Source organism: the organism of the source record quoted next, unplaced genomic scaffold, assembly GCF_019419815.1.
Source record: "Pyrus x bretschneideri cultivar Hongxiangsu unplaced genomic scaffold, Pyrus_bretschneideri_v1 Contig42, whole genome shotgun sequence".
In the NCBI taxonomy this organism is placed as follows: Eukaryota; Viridiplantae; Streptophyta; class Magnoliopsida; order Rosales; family Rosaceae; genus Pyrus; species Pyrus x bretschneideri.
This window is the reverse complement of record NW_025999746.1, coordinates 3915131-3933361: the sequence shown is the minus strand read 5'-3', so window position 1 is coordinate 3933361 and position 18231 is coordinate 3915131. Positions and strand designations below refer to the sequence as shown.

Below are 18231 nucleotides of genomic sequence, written 5' to 3'. Positions count from 1 at the left end.
TGTTGTTATAAAATATTTTTTATTTTTAATTTAAAATTGAATATAAATAATAACTAATAAAAACTAGCCACACGATATACGATAAACAGACATGATTGATTGATCTCCATAACTCCACAAAGAGGATCCGGAGAAGATCCTTGTCCCTTTTTGAATAATTCTTATTTTCAATTTCTTAGAGTTATTTTTCACTGTTCATTTTCCCCAACTACTTGGTAGTCCGAAATTATTGAAGAAAAAATACATCTAAACATCCAAATTATCATGTCAAAATTTTAGTGTTCACAACCCACATCGAAATGGTTATGATTTGTGTATGTGCGTAACGAAATTATTTAATTTATTAGTCATTAGTGAATATAATACAAATTAAACATGATTTGTAAACATCTTAATTTGCGCGTGCATGAGATTTTCATCAAATTATGACTCTTAATTTGAGTTTTAATAGTCCTTTTCTTCATAAAACCTTTGTGTTTTGTTTAACAATAACACGACATGTTATTACTTATGTACACCAATCATGTTAATTATTGATTTAGTCAATTGTTCATCATCATACTTATTTTGGTTATTAATTTATGTATTATAATATAAACATATGATGTTTTTATGTCTTTAAATACAATATTACTTGATAAAACACATTTTACAAAACATAGTGGACCATATTCACTACGCGAAGCGTGAAATGAAATGCCACACATAATAATTTTCTTAATGAACTTACATTAGTTGTCAAATTTCCATAATTAAGTATAGTTTAAAACCTTAACTGTAGTTTAAGTTGTAATTGCTTGATTGTCCTGGTGATTAGGGCATATCTCTTTAACATATTACGTTCCGAATTTAAACTTTCCAACTCTTCAATAATGTAAATGTTTTATGTACAGGCAATAAAATATCTATGTTAAAATAAGGGGAGATGAATTTAGACACAAAGCATTGAGCACAAAGATAAATGCTCTTAATCAACTCAACTATGATGTGTAACCAATAAGAAATAAGCACGTTAATCAACACTTAATTAATAATTCAATCATCTACAACCACATCATTTGATTTACAAATTTGATTCCTAACATTACATTTATCCTTATCCTAATAGTGTAAATTAATATAAAAGCTATATCCAAAAAAAAAAAAAAAGAAAAAAAAAAGAGGAAATGCCAAAAGCAAAAGGACAAAATATGCAGAAAGTAAATGATTGGTTAGTATAATGTAAACTAACATTTGCCTGCACACTTTATGTGTATGAACACATTTTTTTAGAAAATGAGAAGCAGAGAGGAAGAGAGAGAACGTGGGGGGAGTAGAAGGTTTTTGTTTTTTAAAATTTTAATATTGGATGTATTTTAACATCACCTGTATGTGAGGTTTCAATAAAAAAAACAGTAAAATTTAGATCTGTGAAATTACATTATTGCCCATCATTTTGTTTTTGTGTGATAGAAGATTAAGTAGTCTTTTCACCATCTTTTGGTTAGCAAAAAGAGTTTCATTAATTAATAGAGATAAATAAAATCCTGATTGGTTGCTAATATGTACTATATTTTTCCTTATAGTTAAAATAAGCAGACACTGACATACATGAGATTAAATTATATTATTCTTTAAGTATAATGTAGACAATTTTAATTTAATTTTTTCAGATATATTTTCAGGCATTGTATACGACTTTTAAGTTTCAGAGGACAAAATAAGATTAAAGTTGAGTTCCAGTGATAAAGTGAAATGAGCTTTATGTTTAAGAAGTAAAGTGACGATTATTAAGTTATATAAAAATAAAGTGAAATTAAAATCGAGTTACAGAAAGCGTAGCTAAAAATAATCTTTAATTTAATCAAGTGAGCCTAATCTAATGTTATACTTTGAGAAAAATGTAGAAAATTGTTAGCACATTTTAATTTAATTTAATTTAAAATTTTCAGATATTATTTTCAGGCATTGAATACGCAGTACAAGTTATTAGGTGAAGTTTGTATTTGTTATTTAAAGTTGAAACCAAAACATTTCGTACACGACACCTCACCTCGACCTGTATCCGATTAGCGGAAGACGGAACATAACGGAATATAACGTTTCTTATGAATATTTGATTCTTGAAGCTAATTAAATTTAATTTTCCTAACTAATATTAACAAACCAATTAATCCATATACTTTGCATGTAGATGTTGTTTAACTACCTACACCCTTCCTCTTCCTAGTGGTCAACATTTGAGAGAGGATCCTTGTCGAATCCTCTTTGTGAAGATCCTAGGGATCTTCCAATCATATTCGTTCATTGTGCATTGTGCGGTCATTTTTCGTAAGGTACTGATGAATGATGATTTCTAAAAGCACAATGTACGATGAACGGATGTGATTTGAGAATCCCTATAATTCTCACAAAAAGAATCCGACAATGATCCTCTCTCGTCAAACCTTTTCTTAATTCTTGGAGTATTCCACTTTCCAATTGCATGTTTTTAGGGTTTTTTTTCTTTTCTTTTTTCTTTTTGTTATTTTTTTTAAGAATGAATTAATATGGTAAATGATTAAATTATATGTTAATAATTTACTTTATAAGAGTAATGAATTTCAAAGTTTGACAATATATGAAGAAATGGAATATTATCATATTAATTGGTAGTTGGGAGTAATTTTAGAACTAATTTAGCGATAGTGTTTGTGTATCGGAAAATGAAATTAAAAAAAACGACGATATATATGATTTGTTATGGCATAAGGTAAGCTCTCATATTCAATTCGGAACTCCAACTCATTGTTTATTTGTAGTAAAGAGATGGCAGAAATTTTAGATGCGGCGACTATTATGTAACTTATGTGATAAGTCCATTATTCAATTACTTTGTAACAAGCTTGCATCCAACTACTATTAAGATTTAAATAAGCTCGATAATTACTTCGTTGGCATGATATTAACAAAATTATACCTCCTCAGCTACTCCTATCCCACTGAGGATTAAGATGAACTCTTTGTTTGAGGTCATGGCATTCTTGCAAGCTAAAATTGTGAGACAATACTCTCAAAATCATCACCCCTTAAATCTTTAGTAGATATGCTATGTTAGCTGAACTTGTTAGATCCCGTAAGGTTTTGGTTCATTTGTTAACAACTTTATAGTGCGAAAATCATGACTTTTTAAGCAATCTCAATCTCATCATTATGCTCGTATCCTGGTCTTATTTCGAGCTTAACTTTTATGGTTCACTCTTTATAAGCCTTGAGCTTTTCAATTCAAAATGTGTATGTAGCACTAGTGAATGCGATAGCACATACAAAAGACACTTATAATGTTCTAGGACAAACTCTCTTTGATAGATTAAAGTTTGTCATTAGCAAGCAGGTTTAGAGACGCTTAAGATTGAAGAGGATTCTAAAATTCTAAATTCATGTTATTAATCTTAGGTTTGAGGTTCCTTGGCGTCTCAATACCTTAATGAAAGATATTCATTGCGCAGTAACTTAAGAGCATAATTTAAATGGAATCCTAGTTTTGTTTCAAACTCTTCTTCCAAATTCGGTGAACCAAACTTTGTAACAGTTGTTGTAACTTGTGTGTACTCAAGAGATTCTTTTTCTCTTGATTACATTAGGGGTATTGTAAATTTCCATTTTCCTAAAATTAAAAAAGAAAAGACAAGAAAATAGAAGCCGAGGTTGCAAGTAGCAAGCCAAGAGTAGTAACCAAGTAACCCGAACAAAACGTGAAAGTGGAAAATGGGTCGGATCACAAACGTCAAAACAAAAGTGAAAGGTAAACACTCAAAACAGGTTCAGAAGAGAAAGAAGAAGGGTCACAGACAGGTGATTTTTGTTTGTCCAATCCAATCCAATCCAGTCCAACACAACTCAACCCCACCCTGGCACTCCCCACCGGTTTTAAAGCCCCTCGTGGTTCGCTCTTTTGAGTTGAGTTTTGTGTCTTCAGTTCAGTTTCCATTTCATGTTCTTCTTTTGATTTTATCCGCAAAACCTCAACACATACACTCTCTCTCCTCTCTCTCTCCTCACACACAAGGAAACCCGCTTCCATTTCTTTCTCTCTCTTGTCTTTGTCTTCTTCTTCCTCCTTCCTCGTCCTTTTTTCTTCTTTTTTATTTCAAATCCTCAAAAGCCAACCAACTCTCTCTCTCTCTGACCTCTCAGATTAAACAAATTCGTAAAACAGCTTTCTTTATGTATTATCTTCCTCCACAGTAACTGACCCACAGGCGGGACGCCTCTCCCTCGCCGGAATTCCCGTCCTTTTCCGGCTACAAGCTCTATTTTTTGGGGGCTGGAAAAAGGATTAGGTAGAAGCAAGCACATAAGAAAAAGGAAGAGAATTTTGGGTTTTTGTTCTCATACTCTCTCTCTCTCTCTCTCTCTCTCTCTCCAATCTTGTGGTGAGTGTGACAACTTGCAATGCTGCAAAAGGAGAAGAGGGTTCAGATGCATAGGTGCTGAGATCCATTGTTGTTTCACAAGTTTCCGTTTTTTTTTTTGTGATAAAGTGATGATCTTTGTCTGAATTTTGGAGCTGAATTTTGGACATGGTGAACAATTGTGCTGGTGAGCCTTCTGTTTTTACTAGGTCAGACCTTGTTCTTTGTTTTTTCAATTTTTGATGTGAATTTTACCATTTTTTGGGGTTATAATTTGCTGTTTAATTTCCTCTAGTCTGTGTAAATTTTGAAACTTAGAGTTCCATTTTATCATTTTTCTTAAAACTTTCAAGGGTTAAACTCCAACTGCTTTCATGTTCTTCCTGATCTTTTGCTCTTTGCCTTTTCACTATTTTTTCAAGGGTTTAAACTTCAATTTTGATGTATTTTAGGTTGTTGAGGAACTTAGGAAAACATAATTATTAAGTTTTAATTTTGTTTTCCTATCTTTTTCTCTGCAATCAAATGGGGTTATTGTGTTTGGTTGTTGGTAGGTAAGCAAACATTTTCACTTTCTTACTATTTTCCCCATTTCCTTCATCTCTCTGAGGTTGTAAGGAAAGAAAAAACATCTTAAGTTCTTCCAAATTTTAGACCCTAATGAGTAAATTTTCATGCTTTGTGTAATTTGATCTCGGTTTTCTTTGAATTCCTAAATGCCATTCTCAATTTCGCTTTAGAAATTTATGGTTAGGTAATAATCTGAGGATAATCTTAGTTTTTAAATTATTGTTAATTTTCAGGTAAGGAGTCATGTAACGTAGACAAATTCGGCAGTTGAGAAAGCTCAAAATTTACTATATTCTTCGGTTTTGTTTGGTAATATTCTCTGGTTTCGGAGTGCTGCACGATGCCATTTGAAATAATGGATCAAAGGGGTGTATCTGTCTCTTCTCACTTCTTTGAAGAAATCCCTTTTCCTTCTGAGGTAATTCTTTGTCTTGCTACCATGAAAGTTGTTCCATTAGTAATTCGTGAAGTTTTCACATTGTTTCATTCAACATATCGCACTGGTGTTTATTAGGCATCTTACCCTGTTTAACTCTATCATAAAATTTTGCCTCATTTTTAGCACATCGTACCATTTTGCCATTGTCTTAATATATATCACTTTGCCAACTTTGATTCACCAGAGACAAGTCGGATATCAGAAGCTGAAAACCATGCCCGATTACCAAGGTGAGCATCCTGTCAGGAAACTTGCCTGAGAAAGTCTATTAGCTTATTTGTCGTGTCTGGTTATCTTATGTTTTCGGTGGTTATCTGGGTTTAGTTATACCACATTATCTGTTGGAATAATTTCCCAACCAAACAGATGCCCCTAACTTATTAACAACTGCTGTGACGTGTTGTGTGATGCTAAGCTAACCAGTGTCTCTCACTCAATGCTTAGGTTTGAGTTGCCACACGTGTCTACATAGTTAGATCATGCCTGGTAAAGAGGGAATTAACATAAATAGTAGTTGTGATAAAATTAATCCGAAGGTTTTGAAGTATGTTGTCTTCATTTTGGTCAAATGGATGACAACTGGCTGCTCGAAATCCCAACTTCAAAACAGAAGTTCTTACTGCTTTACAAAGTAATTGGTTTAACGCTCTAAACTTGAAAGTCTTTTGATTGAAAGCAAATAAATGTGCCATGGATCACGAAGTGGTTCTTTTCTGGTACCGTGTCTGCCAGAAGTTCTGAATGCCATAACTTGTTTTATTGAAATTGTATTTTTGTTGATTTCAGACTATAACCTTGATCCATTGTCATACTTTGAATTTGAATTACTCTATTTTACGGTAAGAATCATAACTTTTCCTAATCTCCTGTGTAAATATTGTCCTTCAGCGGGAGTCAGTGGAATGGTACCGACACCTGGCAGCACGTTGGGTTCTTCAATGCCATCAAAAATGTATTTACCAAACGGGGCACCGTCGGTGGATTACTTGGATCCCCCACAATCCAATCTGGCTGGGGAGCAAACAGAAAGGCTAAGCGTTGTTGAAGGAATTCCCAACATCTCCAAGGCCTCATGGAAACCTATGGATCACCAACCAAAATTGTGGTCAGACTTGTCCGCAAAGCCAACACCTTATAGCTCGGTTGGCGGCAAAACTCTCATTCCTGGTGCCCAGCATGAAAGTAGTCTGTTCTCAAGCTCTTTGTCCGAAACTTTTAGCAAAAAGTGTAAGTTTTCCTTCTGAAGTCTATTAAATGCTTGTCCATATGTTTCATGAGGTTAATGTTACTTTCTGTATTCTCGAATCAGATACTTATGTTGACCATACTCTTTAGTTTTGTCGGTAGATATATCAATCTGCAGTTCTTTCATTCATAAAAAGCATGCAGAAGAAGCTGCAAAATTTAGCTTTCTCACAATAGTTTTTCTTCAATTCTATGTCTAAGAAGTTTCGACATCAAATGTTATTTTGCATAAAGTTTCTGCATTTGAATTATCTGGCTCCAAAATGTTTCTTAAACTTCTTGTCCATGTATAACACATGTTCTAATTTGTTTGCTGCTTCTATTTATGTTAGTCGTCACATTTGCAGTTGTTGGGATAAGTCGTGGTTGAGTTGACTTAAGCTGACTGCTACTTGATTGATGTATTACTCTGCACATTTTTCCACAAATATGCATATTTATTATCTTAACATCTCTTTTTTTTTTTGTTTTTTTTGTTTTTTTTTTCTTTTCCCTTTTTCAATATGCAGTGCGATTACTGAAGAATGATTTTATATCTCATCAGTCTACTGATAACGTTGCCTTCCAACATGAGGAAGAACCCTTTGAATCTCTTGAAGAAATTGAGGCACAAACAATTGGAAATCTCCTTCCAGATGACAATGACTTGTTTTCTGGCATGACAGATGAGCCGGGTTATAAGGCTTATGCTAATATTGGTGATGGATTTGAAGATTTTGATCTCTTTAGCAGCAGCGGTGGCTTGGAAATGGAAGGAGATGATCAAGGGGTTTATAATAGCTCAATTGCGGGTGAACACCCTTATGGCGAACACCCTTCCCGTACACTTTTTGTTCGCAATATTAATAGCAACATTGAAGATTTGGAATTGAAGGCTCTTTTTGAGGTGCTTATACCTCCTTTTCAAGTGTTTTACTTTTTTATTATTTATTCATGTATTTTATTTTAGTTTGAGAGTTCCGTGCAAGCCAGTTAAATTGACAATTGTACTTTGTTCTGTTAGCAATATGGAGATATTCGGGCACTTTACACTGCCTGCAAGCATCGTGGGTTTGTTATGATTTCTTATTATGATATAAGGGCTGCCCAAAATGCACTAAGAGCACTTCAAAGTAAGGCACTGAGGCATAGGAAGCTTGACATACATTATTCGATACCCAAGGTATGATGATCACTTGTTATTCACTTTTGTTGTATCCGCTAGATTCGCGACCTCGTTCTTCTCGTCTTGTTTTATACATTCTCATGTTGCTTTGTTCCATCATGCTTTTATACTTGCCAATATGTCAGGACAATCCTTCTGATAAAGATATTAACCAAGGAACGCTAGTTTTATTCAACCTTGATTCTTCTGTTTCTAGTGATGAGCTTTCTAAAATTTTTGGATCCTATGGAGAAATTAAAGAAGTAAGGCATCCGATTTTCCCCTTTCCTATCTTGCTTTGCTTCTAAGAGAAAGAAAGAACTTTGTATTTTATGTGGTTGTTATTTTTGTTTTCAGATCCGTGAGACTCCACACAAGCCTCATAACAAGTTCATAGAGTTTTATGATGTTAGAGCCGCAGAAGCTGCTCTCCATGCGTTGAATAGGAGTGAGATTGGAGGAAAGCAGATCAAGCTTGAACCGAGCCGTCCAGGGGGCATAAGGAGGGGGTATTGATAAGCTACTCTTACTATTGATTACAATATCTCGTATTCTTATTTAAGTTTGAAATTCTTAATTTTCTCCTTTGTAAGAAAGAACATTCCTTGTGCAGTTTGGCTCAAGTTTCCGAGCGGGACCGGGATGAATTCAAATTTTGTAATGGTTTGTCTGACAATTTATCAACAGGCACCAAGGGTATGAATCTGTTTGTTATGAACTGTTGCATCAATTTGTGTTTATCTTGTTATACAGTGCTTACCTTTCTTTTAATACAGCGACACTTCATCCTGGAATGGTCACATCCAGCTGCATGGTTAATGGATCTAGCCTGGGCTTACATTCTGCTGTCCGTTCACCTGTGAGTGCATTTATTGAAAACGCTTTATCTCATCAGAGTTCAAGTGTTCCAGACGTCTTTCCCACTCCAGCGACATTGGCATCTATAGGGAAAAAGTTTAGCCTTCGTGACACTGAACGGTCTCTGGATGACATGAATTTTGGTAATCAGAGTGCTCCCGGCATACATCCTCATTCGCTTCCTGAGTATAATGACAGTTTAGCCCATGGTATTCCATGCAACACTTCTGGTGCTATTGGAATCATAAATGGCAATCTGGGACTTAGAATGAGAGAAGGAACAGACCGAAGATCCACTGTCAGTGCAAATGGTCACCTAGTGGAACCGAACGGAGGAGGTACTGTTTAACAGAAATATTACTTGTAATGCGGATTTTAACGTAGCATCATTCTGGTGAATTTGTTGTTTACAAGTTGTTTTCTTACACAGCTTTTGGATCTCCTGGAAATGGGAGCTGCCCGGTCCATGCTCATCCCTATCTTTGGAATAACTCCAACTCGTACCAGCAGCATCCTTCAAGTCCTATGATGTGGCAGAATTCACCATCATTTATCAGTGGTCATAGTGCGCATCACTTTCCCCAAATGCCAGGATTCCACGGGACACCACCTCATATGCTGAGTGGTACATCGCCTGTGCACCTCCATGTAGGATCAGCTCCAGCTGTTAACCCTTCCATTTGGGAAAAGCATGCCTTTTCAGGGGAGTCTCCTGACACTTCTAATCTTCACTTGGGTTCTCTTGGCTTTCCACGTTTTGCTGGTAGTCCTCAGATGCATCCTATGGAGATTTCTTCACAAAACCTCTTTTCTCTTACTGGTGGAAATTTCTTGGACATGACTACCAGTACCCGGCAGCGCTCTTCACAGGAGATGGGCCACATGTTTCCTGGTAGGAATTCAATGAGTTCAATGCCTACCTCTTTTGACTCTCAAAACGAACGTGGTGTTAGAAACCTGTCTCACCGAAGAAATGAAGCAAATCCTAACAATGCTGATAAGAGACAATATGAGCTTGATGTTGAACGTATACTCCGTGGGGAAGACAGACGCACCACGTTGATGATCAAGAACATTCCCAACAAGTATGTATATTGTCCCCCAACTGTTCTGATGTATTGCATCTTCTATTTGGTATTTTACACTCATCCACTACAGTACTGTGATAACGATGGATTCTTGAAACTGCATATTTTCGTAAAAATTGCTATCCGGTTGTACATAGGGATTTTGCCATTTTGCTAAACTAATTAACGGTTGTTACAGATATACTTCAAAGATGCTTCTTGCTGCAATTGATGAGCAGTGTCGAGGAATTTATGACTTTCTTTATTTGCCAATCGACTTCAAGGCAAGGAAATTGTTTAGAATATCATCTTTTGTTGGGTATAGAAGTTATAATTTTTCTAATCCAAAATTTGTCTGTTTAACCTCTCACAGAACAAATGCAATGTGGGATATGCGTTCATCAACATGATTGATCCTCATCAGATTGTTCCGTTCTATAAGGTTTGACCGCATGAGAGCTATCCGCTCAATATGAACAAATGCTTTTATATCTGTGATATATTTCTTTGTTTCTGCCTTTTCATAGCCGTACTGAAACTAGATTACACATCTGTTACAGGCATTCAATGGAAAAAAATGGGAGAAGTTTAACAGTGAAAAGGTGGCATCACTTGCGTATGCTCGTATTCAGGGTAAAGCTGCTCTTATTGCCCATTTCCAGAACTCAAGCTTAATGAACGAGGACAAACGCTGCCGTCCCATACTTTTCCACACAGAGGGTCCAAATGCTGGTGATCCGGTAAGATATCGTGAGATGAACAGTCCTCTAATTTCCCTTTTTTATACTACATTAATCTAATTGGTCGTCTTTTTTGAAACTCGTGTCTTTCATTTCCAAAATTCATGGTACGAGGAAAGTTCTAGTTCTGAGAATGTTTGCCCCAGTTAAGTGACAATTTCTGTGTGCAAGGGGATGGAATGTCTTGAGTTATCTTAAATTGGGTTTTCAGTTAATAGGATCCCAAGACTGACCTATTTTTTCCTCTCTCAACAGGAACCCTTCCCCATGGGTACCAACATCAGATCAAGACCAGGAAAACCTCGAACAGCCGGCTACGATGATAACCATAATCACGGGAGCCCTTCAGCAACTGTAAACGGAGAGGAAAATTCCAAGGAATCCGACCGAGACTTGTTCTACCAAGATTTCTAACCATTCAACCTATTGCCGGCTTACTACGAGTATAACCACTCCAATTCTCTACAGCAGGGGTGGTCTATTGACTTCATTTTTTACTATAGAGGAGTGCTTCTACTCAGTTTCGGATTTACCTCAACCGAGAGGGTTACTTCCCAACCGTTTGGTATTTTCTCTGGTATTAAGCCAACTTATGGGCACAGAGAATGTCTTGACGAAGCTTAAAATTTTGGAGTCTTGTTTGTTGAACAATGTCTCAGTGTACAGGCAGGCACTCACAGAACCTTGTGCTAAGGCTTTTTTTTAACCTTGTTTTAACTTTTACCTTTTGCTCATGTGGGACCTTTTTCTGGTTGGCCAATGATGGAGGCACACATGTACTTTTGAGTACCACTCCAGTTGCTGAAATTTTTGAAATTCTAATCTTGCTTTGATGCTATGTGAGTGTGTTCTCTTGCAGTCTTTCTTGTTGAATGTTTTGTATTTTGGTACTTTTTTTTTGGAACCCCGGAGGGAAAAGTTTCCTACTCCTTGGATAATCCTCTTTTAGGAACCACTGCCTTTGGCGTTGGGGTTGGCATCAATCCTTCTTGATCTCTCCCTCTTTTTTCCCTCTTTGTTTCTCGTTGCAGTCGCTCTATCAGTGTGTCGAGTATAGCCTTCAGTTTCTGGTTGTGATAGCTCTCTCACTTTGCCGATGCGAAAGCGATGTGAGCTTTCATTATTGTGGCCATGGAGCGGTTTGTTTTATCTCAAACTTTGGGGCGGCGACTATTGTTTAGACCTGAGGTGCTGGTGTTTGTAGTTTGTGCGCTTGTCAAAGAACTATGAGAAGGAAACTTGACATTTGGTTGGGGGGACTCATAGCAAGGCTTCTTTGCCAACGATTGCAAATCATTAGAAATAGGTGTGGTCTTTTCCTCGTGGAGCCTCAACGATAGTTCAATGTTTTAGTGCTCATGACTATGGTTTAGGGTCTATAAAAATTGGATCTATTTCAAATTTTTTTTTTTTTTTAAATATGTTTGTAATTGTAGGGTTGTGATGTTCTTTTTGACACATGTAGTCTCTTCAAGTGTTCTAAGAGGCACATTTATCTAATTATTATTTTTTTATATAAAAAGAGGACATATTAAAAAGAGAAAATGTTTAACATATCTATCGTAAGTACATTTTTTTTTAGAACAAACAATATTACTTACACTAAGTGCGTGGGTAAGTGACTAAGGCTCACAATGAGCTATCAATAATGTGATTCAAATTTGCATTTGCCGAGAATTGAACCTAAAACCTCTCACTTACAAGTGAAGAGAAATACTACTAAACCGTAATACGAAGTAGCATCATATGTATGTTTTTAACTATTCTTAAAAAATTACCGTAAAATATAACAATGCGACATGTTATTAGCACTCTGAAATCATCAATTACTCTTTAGCATTTGTCATGCTTTTATTATTTCATTAAATTACCAATCAACATAAATAAAAATACCAGTCAAGATCATTAAGAAAATCCCAATAAAGTTCATTAATAAAATATAAATCATTTTCTTTTTGTTTCCATAAAATAGATCATCCACCATGTAACACTTTGTAGTTTTAATTGAAAGTCATTAAAAATAAGGATTAAGTTCGAATAGCTACTTAATTTTTAGAGGTAATTTCAAATTGATCATAACTTTTTAAAATATTTTAAATAACTATCTAATGACTTGAAAAATGAAAATTTATTAGATACACTAGCTTTAAGTGACGATGCAGACAATTATTAAAGCGGGGTTTTATTCTCACGTTGTCTACGAAGCTTTGGATTTCTAAATCAACACAATTAGGCAAAGCACGTTGACGGCTTAACTTGGTTGAAAAGAGTCGATTTGAGAATTAGAGCTCCAAAGACGAGCATTAGTAAAGATCAAATTTAATTATTTGTCTACCTCATCATTTAATGCTAAAAATATCATCACTTAATATTGATAAAGTCATTACTTAACGCCGTTGAACTAACAAATATTTAATTTTTTGAACGTTAAGTAGTTATTCAAAATGCTTTACAAATTTGAGACTAATTTGAAGTAACCCCTAAAATATTGGGTAGTTATCCTACTTAACTTAGAAAATAAAAATAAATTTAGATTTTTGAATATTAAATTATATTTGATTATTTAAAATTAAATTTTTAGTGAAAAATGAAGAAAGTTCAAAATTTGTTTGGGTTTTCCTACTGCTCCAAAATATTTGATTGCAGCAGACAAAGAAATATTGAACAACTGCTCTGAAGAAGCCCAAGACAGAGGAGGTGGAAAACACAGACGACGACGGCGGTGGCGGCAAACAAGCCGCAAGCAAGACGAATATGGCGGAAGAGGAGAACGGCTATCCAGATAGCAGGCAAGAGCAAGAAGAAGCCCTCGTCGCTCTGATCGAGCATCGCACCCGGGAAGTCCACCATCTCCGCCAGCGCGTCAACTATTACAAAACTCAGGTTGCACCCCACCATCCCCCTCTCTCCCTCCCTCCCTCCCTCTCTCTCTGGTTATTTCGATGGTGACATATTGGGGTTTTTAGAAATGTTGGTTTTCTTGTTTGTTTGTATTCATTTGGTATGCTTCTGCTGCTGCTATACTGTTATAAACTTTGAATTATGGGTTTTCAGTGTTTTGATTAACCTGCTGCTGCAATGCTTTTTAAGCTTGAAAGTTTTAATCTTTTTGCTAATCCCAAATTAGCGGTTTACAAAGTTTAATTAGGACTGCTTTTTGATTAATTAAATGTATTGGTTTTATGCCCTAGGCTAATATCATGGCAAATGCACACCTGGGTTTGATCACAGCACAAGAAATCTTTTTAGGGTTCTTGGGATGAAGTTAGAAATAAAAAACTCTTTGATTTTGAGTCTGATCATAGATTTTGAGTCTGATCATAAACACTGCTATTTATGACTTTGCTTTAGTGTATGGAGTCGCCTTGATGGCCATTGATTAGCCGAATGGCCTTGTTTAAACTCATTGTATATGAAGTTAATTGCTGCAAATTCAAATCTCCAAGGGAAGACAATATACCATTTTCTTAGGGGTAATGCTAGGGAGACCAAATTTCTAACCCAAATTTTGTAAGCCAAATGATGTGGACATTGACGATTGGATTATTACAAGTGTTGATTAACGTGCTTATTTCTTTTTGGTGACACATCATTTGGTTTAAAAATTTGGTCTCCCTAGCATTAACCTTTTCTTAGATATGCCCGAAATTACGTGTGTTTCTATGTGTTTTTAACTTATGAGATGCCTTCCAAAGGGAATTATCCACTAATTATTTATTTGGAAAAGGCGTGCAGCTTGGAGAAACGGAGAAGAGGTTAACTGATACCGAAATTAAGTTGGCTCGACTTCGACGCCAAGACAAAGTAGGGTCAACGAGGAGTTCTCCGGGTGGTGGAACGAAAAGTGCAAAGGTGGAGCGCAGATCAACAAGTCCTATACATTTAAATGAAGGTTCTTCTAGACACCAGCATCAATCAAAAACGGAACTTTTCATTCCTGCAGTCGGCCCAAAAGTTTCCCATCCTACAATGGTGGCAGGGTCTAGTGGGAAAAATCCAGTTAATTATAGTGCTCAAGCAAGTCCATCAGTTTCTTGTCAGTCTATGAGTGCTAACAGAACGAAAGGTGACAAATCGTATAGAAATTCTTCAAAGCAGGACGTTGAAGTTCAAGATAATGGGAAAAAACGGAAATTTGGTAAGACTCTAGCATGTTGACTGGCCTCGTTGTTCATATTGTGTTTCTTGACTGTCTGTTTCTAGGCCACATATTTCAGCTTTTCTTTGTGTGTGATGCTAAAATTGTATGTACTTCAGAACAGAAAGAACACAAAGAATTAGTCCCGTTGGTTCGCACTAGCTCTCAACCATGTAAAATCAACTGCTATGCAAGCAGTCACATCTCAAGTCAGCACAAGAGAAAGTTGAGAAGTCTTTCTTTGTGTCCAGTGAATGATCAGCTTTTTGTGACCAGGTAATTAACATGTTTGCTGTCCAAGGAAGAAGGATATGTTCTTTATCATAATAGTAACATTTTTTTACTTGTCATCAATATCCATGATTTCTGTTGTGTTTATTTCACTCTTTCAGGATTTCACCTTTGAATTTGTGGGGTCCATATATTATATGGTTATATCCTCGGGTTATAAGATTAACCCGTGTTTTCTTGTTTCCACATCTTTTGGTTAATAGTTGTCTTTGGGGTAGAAATGGCTTCTAGCTTTAAATCTGTAACTTATATATCAAATTCTCAAATTATCAGGTATCTTTAACCCTTTCAGGTAGTTGTACATATTAATGTGTATTAAATTATAGATTACAGATTATGGTCCTGCTTCGGATTATGTATATGTCTTTCTTTTTCATAAGCTGGTAGTATTCTCTTGTACTCTGTTAATTGAAATTGAATCCTCATCGTGATATTTTATGTTATTAAGAAAAATAATGGTAAAAGAATTTGTGTAAGCAGCCCAACAAGAGGCAACAACGTAAATTTACACTTAGAATTTAAGTTTAAAAGAAAGCTTGAAGTATATTGCTTACTGTGTCCTACAATTGGTAACTACAAGATGCATCAAATGCTAGCAAACCTGATCAATTTTAACAAGTGCTTTGGAACGTTTGCAGTGCTTTGGATGGAGTAGTCAATTTCTGGCAAGTTCAGTCCAAGGGGTAAAGTTCAAATTCATCATGTTACATTATTATTTCTTAACTTCACAATTGTGTTGTCGGTAGCAATATAAAGTGGATTGAAATGAGCATAAGGTCATATTGTCGAGCTTTCTCCTTTTATTATTATTATAATAATATATTTAGGAAAAGCATGTATTTGAGCTTATAGTTATATGATTACATGCCTTTGATAGAGATGTATTCTGACTGATGGACTGTATTTCCTAAATTGACTGAGGAGGTGCAGTATCTCCGTGTTTCAAAACCGGTGTTGGTATCTATGTGGCTGTTATTCCTTGGTCTGTTTAGAAAGGCAGACCTGTGATTATGTTTTCTTGTCATGACCGCTGGATTTGTAAATTCTTGCGTTTCAATTTTTCATCTCATGTCTTAAATATTAGTTGCTTAGCCACTTTTGCAGTGCTCTTAAATTTGCAGGCATGCACTTCTACTTTGCACAACTGATCGGTCATCCCTTTTGTTTCTTTTAATTGCAGGTCTAGTGCTTCTCGACTTAGTTCTACTGATTGTGCATCTCCAAACAGGAGATGGCCAGAAGATATAGCCTGGCACCCTGATGGAAACAGACTATTTTCTGTTTATAGTGCTGATGGTGGCGACTCGCAAGTATCAGTCCTAGATTTAAATATAACACAAGGGGTAAGGGCCACCTTTAAAATTAATTGCTCCAATTGTGTGTGGGGTACACTGAGCCCTGAGCAGCATGCCCTCAGCCCATGAGTTTCCCAAATTTAGAGAATTGACATGCCGATTCTTGGCTTTTTGTGCATTGACAGAAAGGTCGTGTTACTTTCATCAAAGATAAACCTCATGTGAGAGGGATCATTAACAACATAGTTTTCCCACCCTGGGAGGATACCTGTTTTGTCACTGGTGGTAGTGATCATGCTGTTATAATCTGGAAAGAGGCTGATGCAGAGAATGTATGGAAACCAAAGACACTGCATAGGAATATGCACTCATCTGCTGTTATGGGAGTTGCCGGGATGTTCCAAAAGCAGATAATACTATCAGCCGGAGCAGACAAGAGAATTGTTGGGTTTGACGCTAACACAGGAAGAGCAGAGTTTAAACATCAGATAGAAAGTAAATGCATGAGTGTCTTGCCAAATCCTTGCGACTTCAATATCTTCATGGTTCAATCAGGGTGAGAAGCACTGATTTTTCATCTAGAATTTTCATATCATCAACTCGTGTGCTGTCTTGATATTCGCCTTGTCAGTGCTCCTAGAACTGAATGCCGTTTTGTTCACCTCATGCATTTGCATGCTGCATCATATTATTTGTTAAGATGCCTCAAGGTTTTTGACATGTATATGAGTGTGCATTTTGGACGAAGGGCTTTTCTTCAGCTACGATTTCTATGTATTCTTTTACGAGCTTGAAGTTTTAACGTTTAACCTGTTTTATAACACGCAGGACCCATGAGAAGCAGCTCCGACTATTTGATATCAGACTGAGGCAAACAGAGATACATGCTTTTGGGTGGAAGCAAGAGAGCAGTGAATCTCAGTCAGCTCTGATCAATCAGGCGTGGTCTCCTGATGGCTTATACATCTCATCTGGTACAGCAGATCCATTGATCCACATATTCGATATCAGATACAACGCCAACAAGCCTTCTCAATCTATAAGCGCTCATCAGAAACGGGTTTTCAAAGCTGTATGGCTCCACTCATGCCCCCTTCTCATTTCCATATCTTCTGATTTGAACATTGGTTTACACAAAACCACGTAGATGGTTATAAAACGTTCCAGCTGACAGATACTACGAGCCCGGAAGTGAAATTCCCTATCTTGTTCTCTGTTCTCATTTTACGTCGGTGCTCAAAGATCTATTACTTGTTTTCAAGAGTAACAACTTTCATAGTACATTTTTGTAAGAGTCGAGCGTAGGCATGCTGTCGAGATGTCGGAGAATTGTACGTAGTTTTTTCGACGGGATGGTGCTGATAAGTGGATTAGAGTATATTTTAGATGCAAATTTCTTTGAGGAAATGGAGGACATGATGCTAAGTGTATTTTTAAGTACGCAACGGCCGCCTTCATTTTTGATGTGCTTCTGTGGAAATCAAACGCTAACCTTCATCTCATACACGACATGTCGTTTTACAGAATTGGGCTCATGGACCGGATGATAGATAATTGGGCAGTCCAAAGTTTGCATAATTTGAAATGGGCCCTCAGTTAAAATTTTAGAAACACTTTCTTTATTCGAGCTGATTTGTCGATTGTATTAAAAAAAACATTAGCGGGGCACGATTTAAACTTGAGTGGAATAGATCAGACACTATTTTGGTTAACTTGACAAAATTCATGCTTGTATGAATACCATTATTGCTACACATGTACGTTTTAAATTCTCTTAAAATTTTCTCATAACTCCATCATCAAAGTTCTAAGTATTTACTAATTAAATTTGTGTTTAACATTTTTTATGACGTTGATCCTCTGAACATTGGTCATGCGCATTACACGTGATGAGACGGAAAATTGTGACAAATTGATATTTGTGGTACGAATTAAAAAAATGAAAGATAATAAAAATGACTTGAAAACTTTGAGTTTTAACGAAAATAATAAAATAAAGGGTAAAGTGAATAGTACCAGCATTGACTGTTTAGTGTAAAAAATATAGTTTTTCATTAAAATGAACAATACC

At 36.0% G+C, this 18231-nt stretch overlaps 2 protein-coding genes across 6 annotated transcripts; both read left to right on the top strand.

Annotated features, from left to right (window-relative positions):
• Positions 1-3909: 3909 nt before the first annotated feature.
• On the top strand, positions 3910-11274 carry LOC103962629 (protein MEI2-like 4). 5 transcript variants are annotated; one of them, XM_048566635.1, is made up of 16 exons: positions 3910-4560; positions 5177-5361; positions 5567-5612; positions 6271-6609; positions 7137-7513; positions 7631-7789; positions 7918-8034; positions 8129-8280; positions 8385-8467; positions 8548-8967; positions 9060-9714; positions 9896-9980; positions 10070-10138; positions 10257-10436; positions 10562-10581; positions 10692-10833. In XM_048566635.1, exons 2-15 carry the CDS (start codon positions 5284-5286, stop codon positions 10565-10567), a joined length of 2766 nt encoding a protein of 921 aa, XP_048422592.1. In that variant the 5' UTR covers positions 3910-4560; positions 5177-5283; the 3' UTR covers positions 10568-10581; positions 10692-10833. The 5 variants fall into 5 exon arrangements, with proteins under 5 accessions (XP_048422592.1, XP_048422591.1, XP_009373641.2 ...); XM_048566634.1 differs by having other exon boundaries at positions 10556-10581; XM_009375366.3 differs by lacking the exon at positions 10562-10581 and having other exon boundaries at positions 3911-4560; positions 10692-11274.
• Positions 11275-13052: 1778 nt separating this feature from the next.
• On the top strand, positions 13053-17624 carry LOC103962631. Its single transcript, XM_048566598.1, has 7 exons — positions 13053-13319; positions 14172-14574; positions 14694-14850; positions 15504-15548; positions 16046-16208; positions 16346-16716; positions 16989-17624. Exons 1-7 carry the CDS (start codon positions 13191-13193, stop codon positions 17305-17307), a joined length of 1587 nt encoding a protein of 528 aa, XP_048422555.1. The 5' UTR covers positions 13053-13190; the 3' UTR covers positions 17308-17624.
• Positions 17625-18231: the final 607 nt, after the last annotated feature.

Coding starts and splice junctions, on each gene's coding strand:
- LOC103962631 (XM_048566598.1), top strand. CDS start 13,191: ATGGCGGAAGAGGAGAACGGCTATCCAGATAGCAGGCAAGAGCAAGAA. Junction 15,549..16,045: donor TGGCAAGTTCAGTCCAAGGG/GTAAAGTTCAAA, acceptor TTTTAATTGCAG/GTCTAGTGCTTCTCGACTTA. Junction 16,717..16,988: donor ATCTTCATGGTTCAATCAGG/GTGAGAAGCACT, acceptor TATAACACGCAG/GACCCATGAGAAGCAGCTCC.
- LOC103962629 (XM_009375366.3), top strand. CDS start 5,284: ATGCCATTTGAAATAATGGATCAAAGGGGTGTATCTGTCTCTTCTCAC. Junction 5,613..6,270: donor AACCATGCCCGATTACCAAG/GTGAGCATCCTG, acceptor ATTGTCCTTCAG/CGGGAGTCAGTGGAATGGTA. Junction 8,035..8,128: donor CCTATGGAGAAATTAAAGAA/GTAAGGCATCCG, acceptor TTTTGTTTTCAG/ATCCGTGAGACTCCACACAA.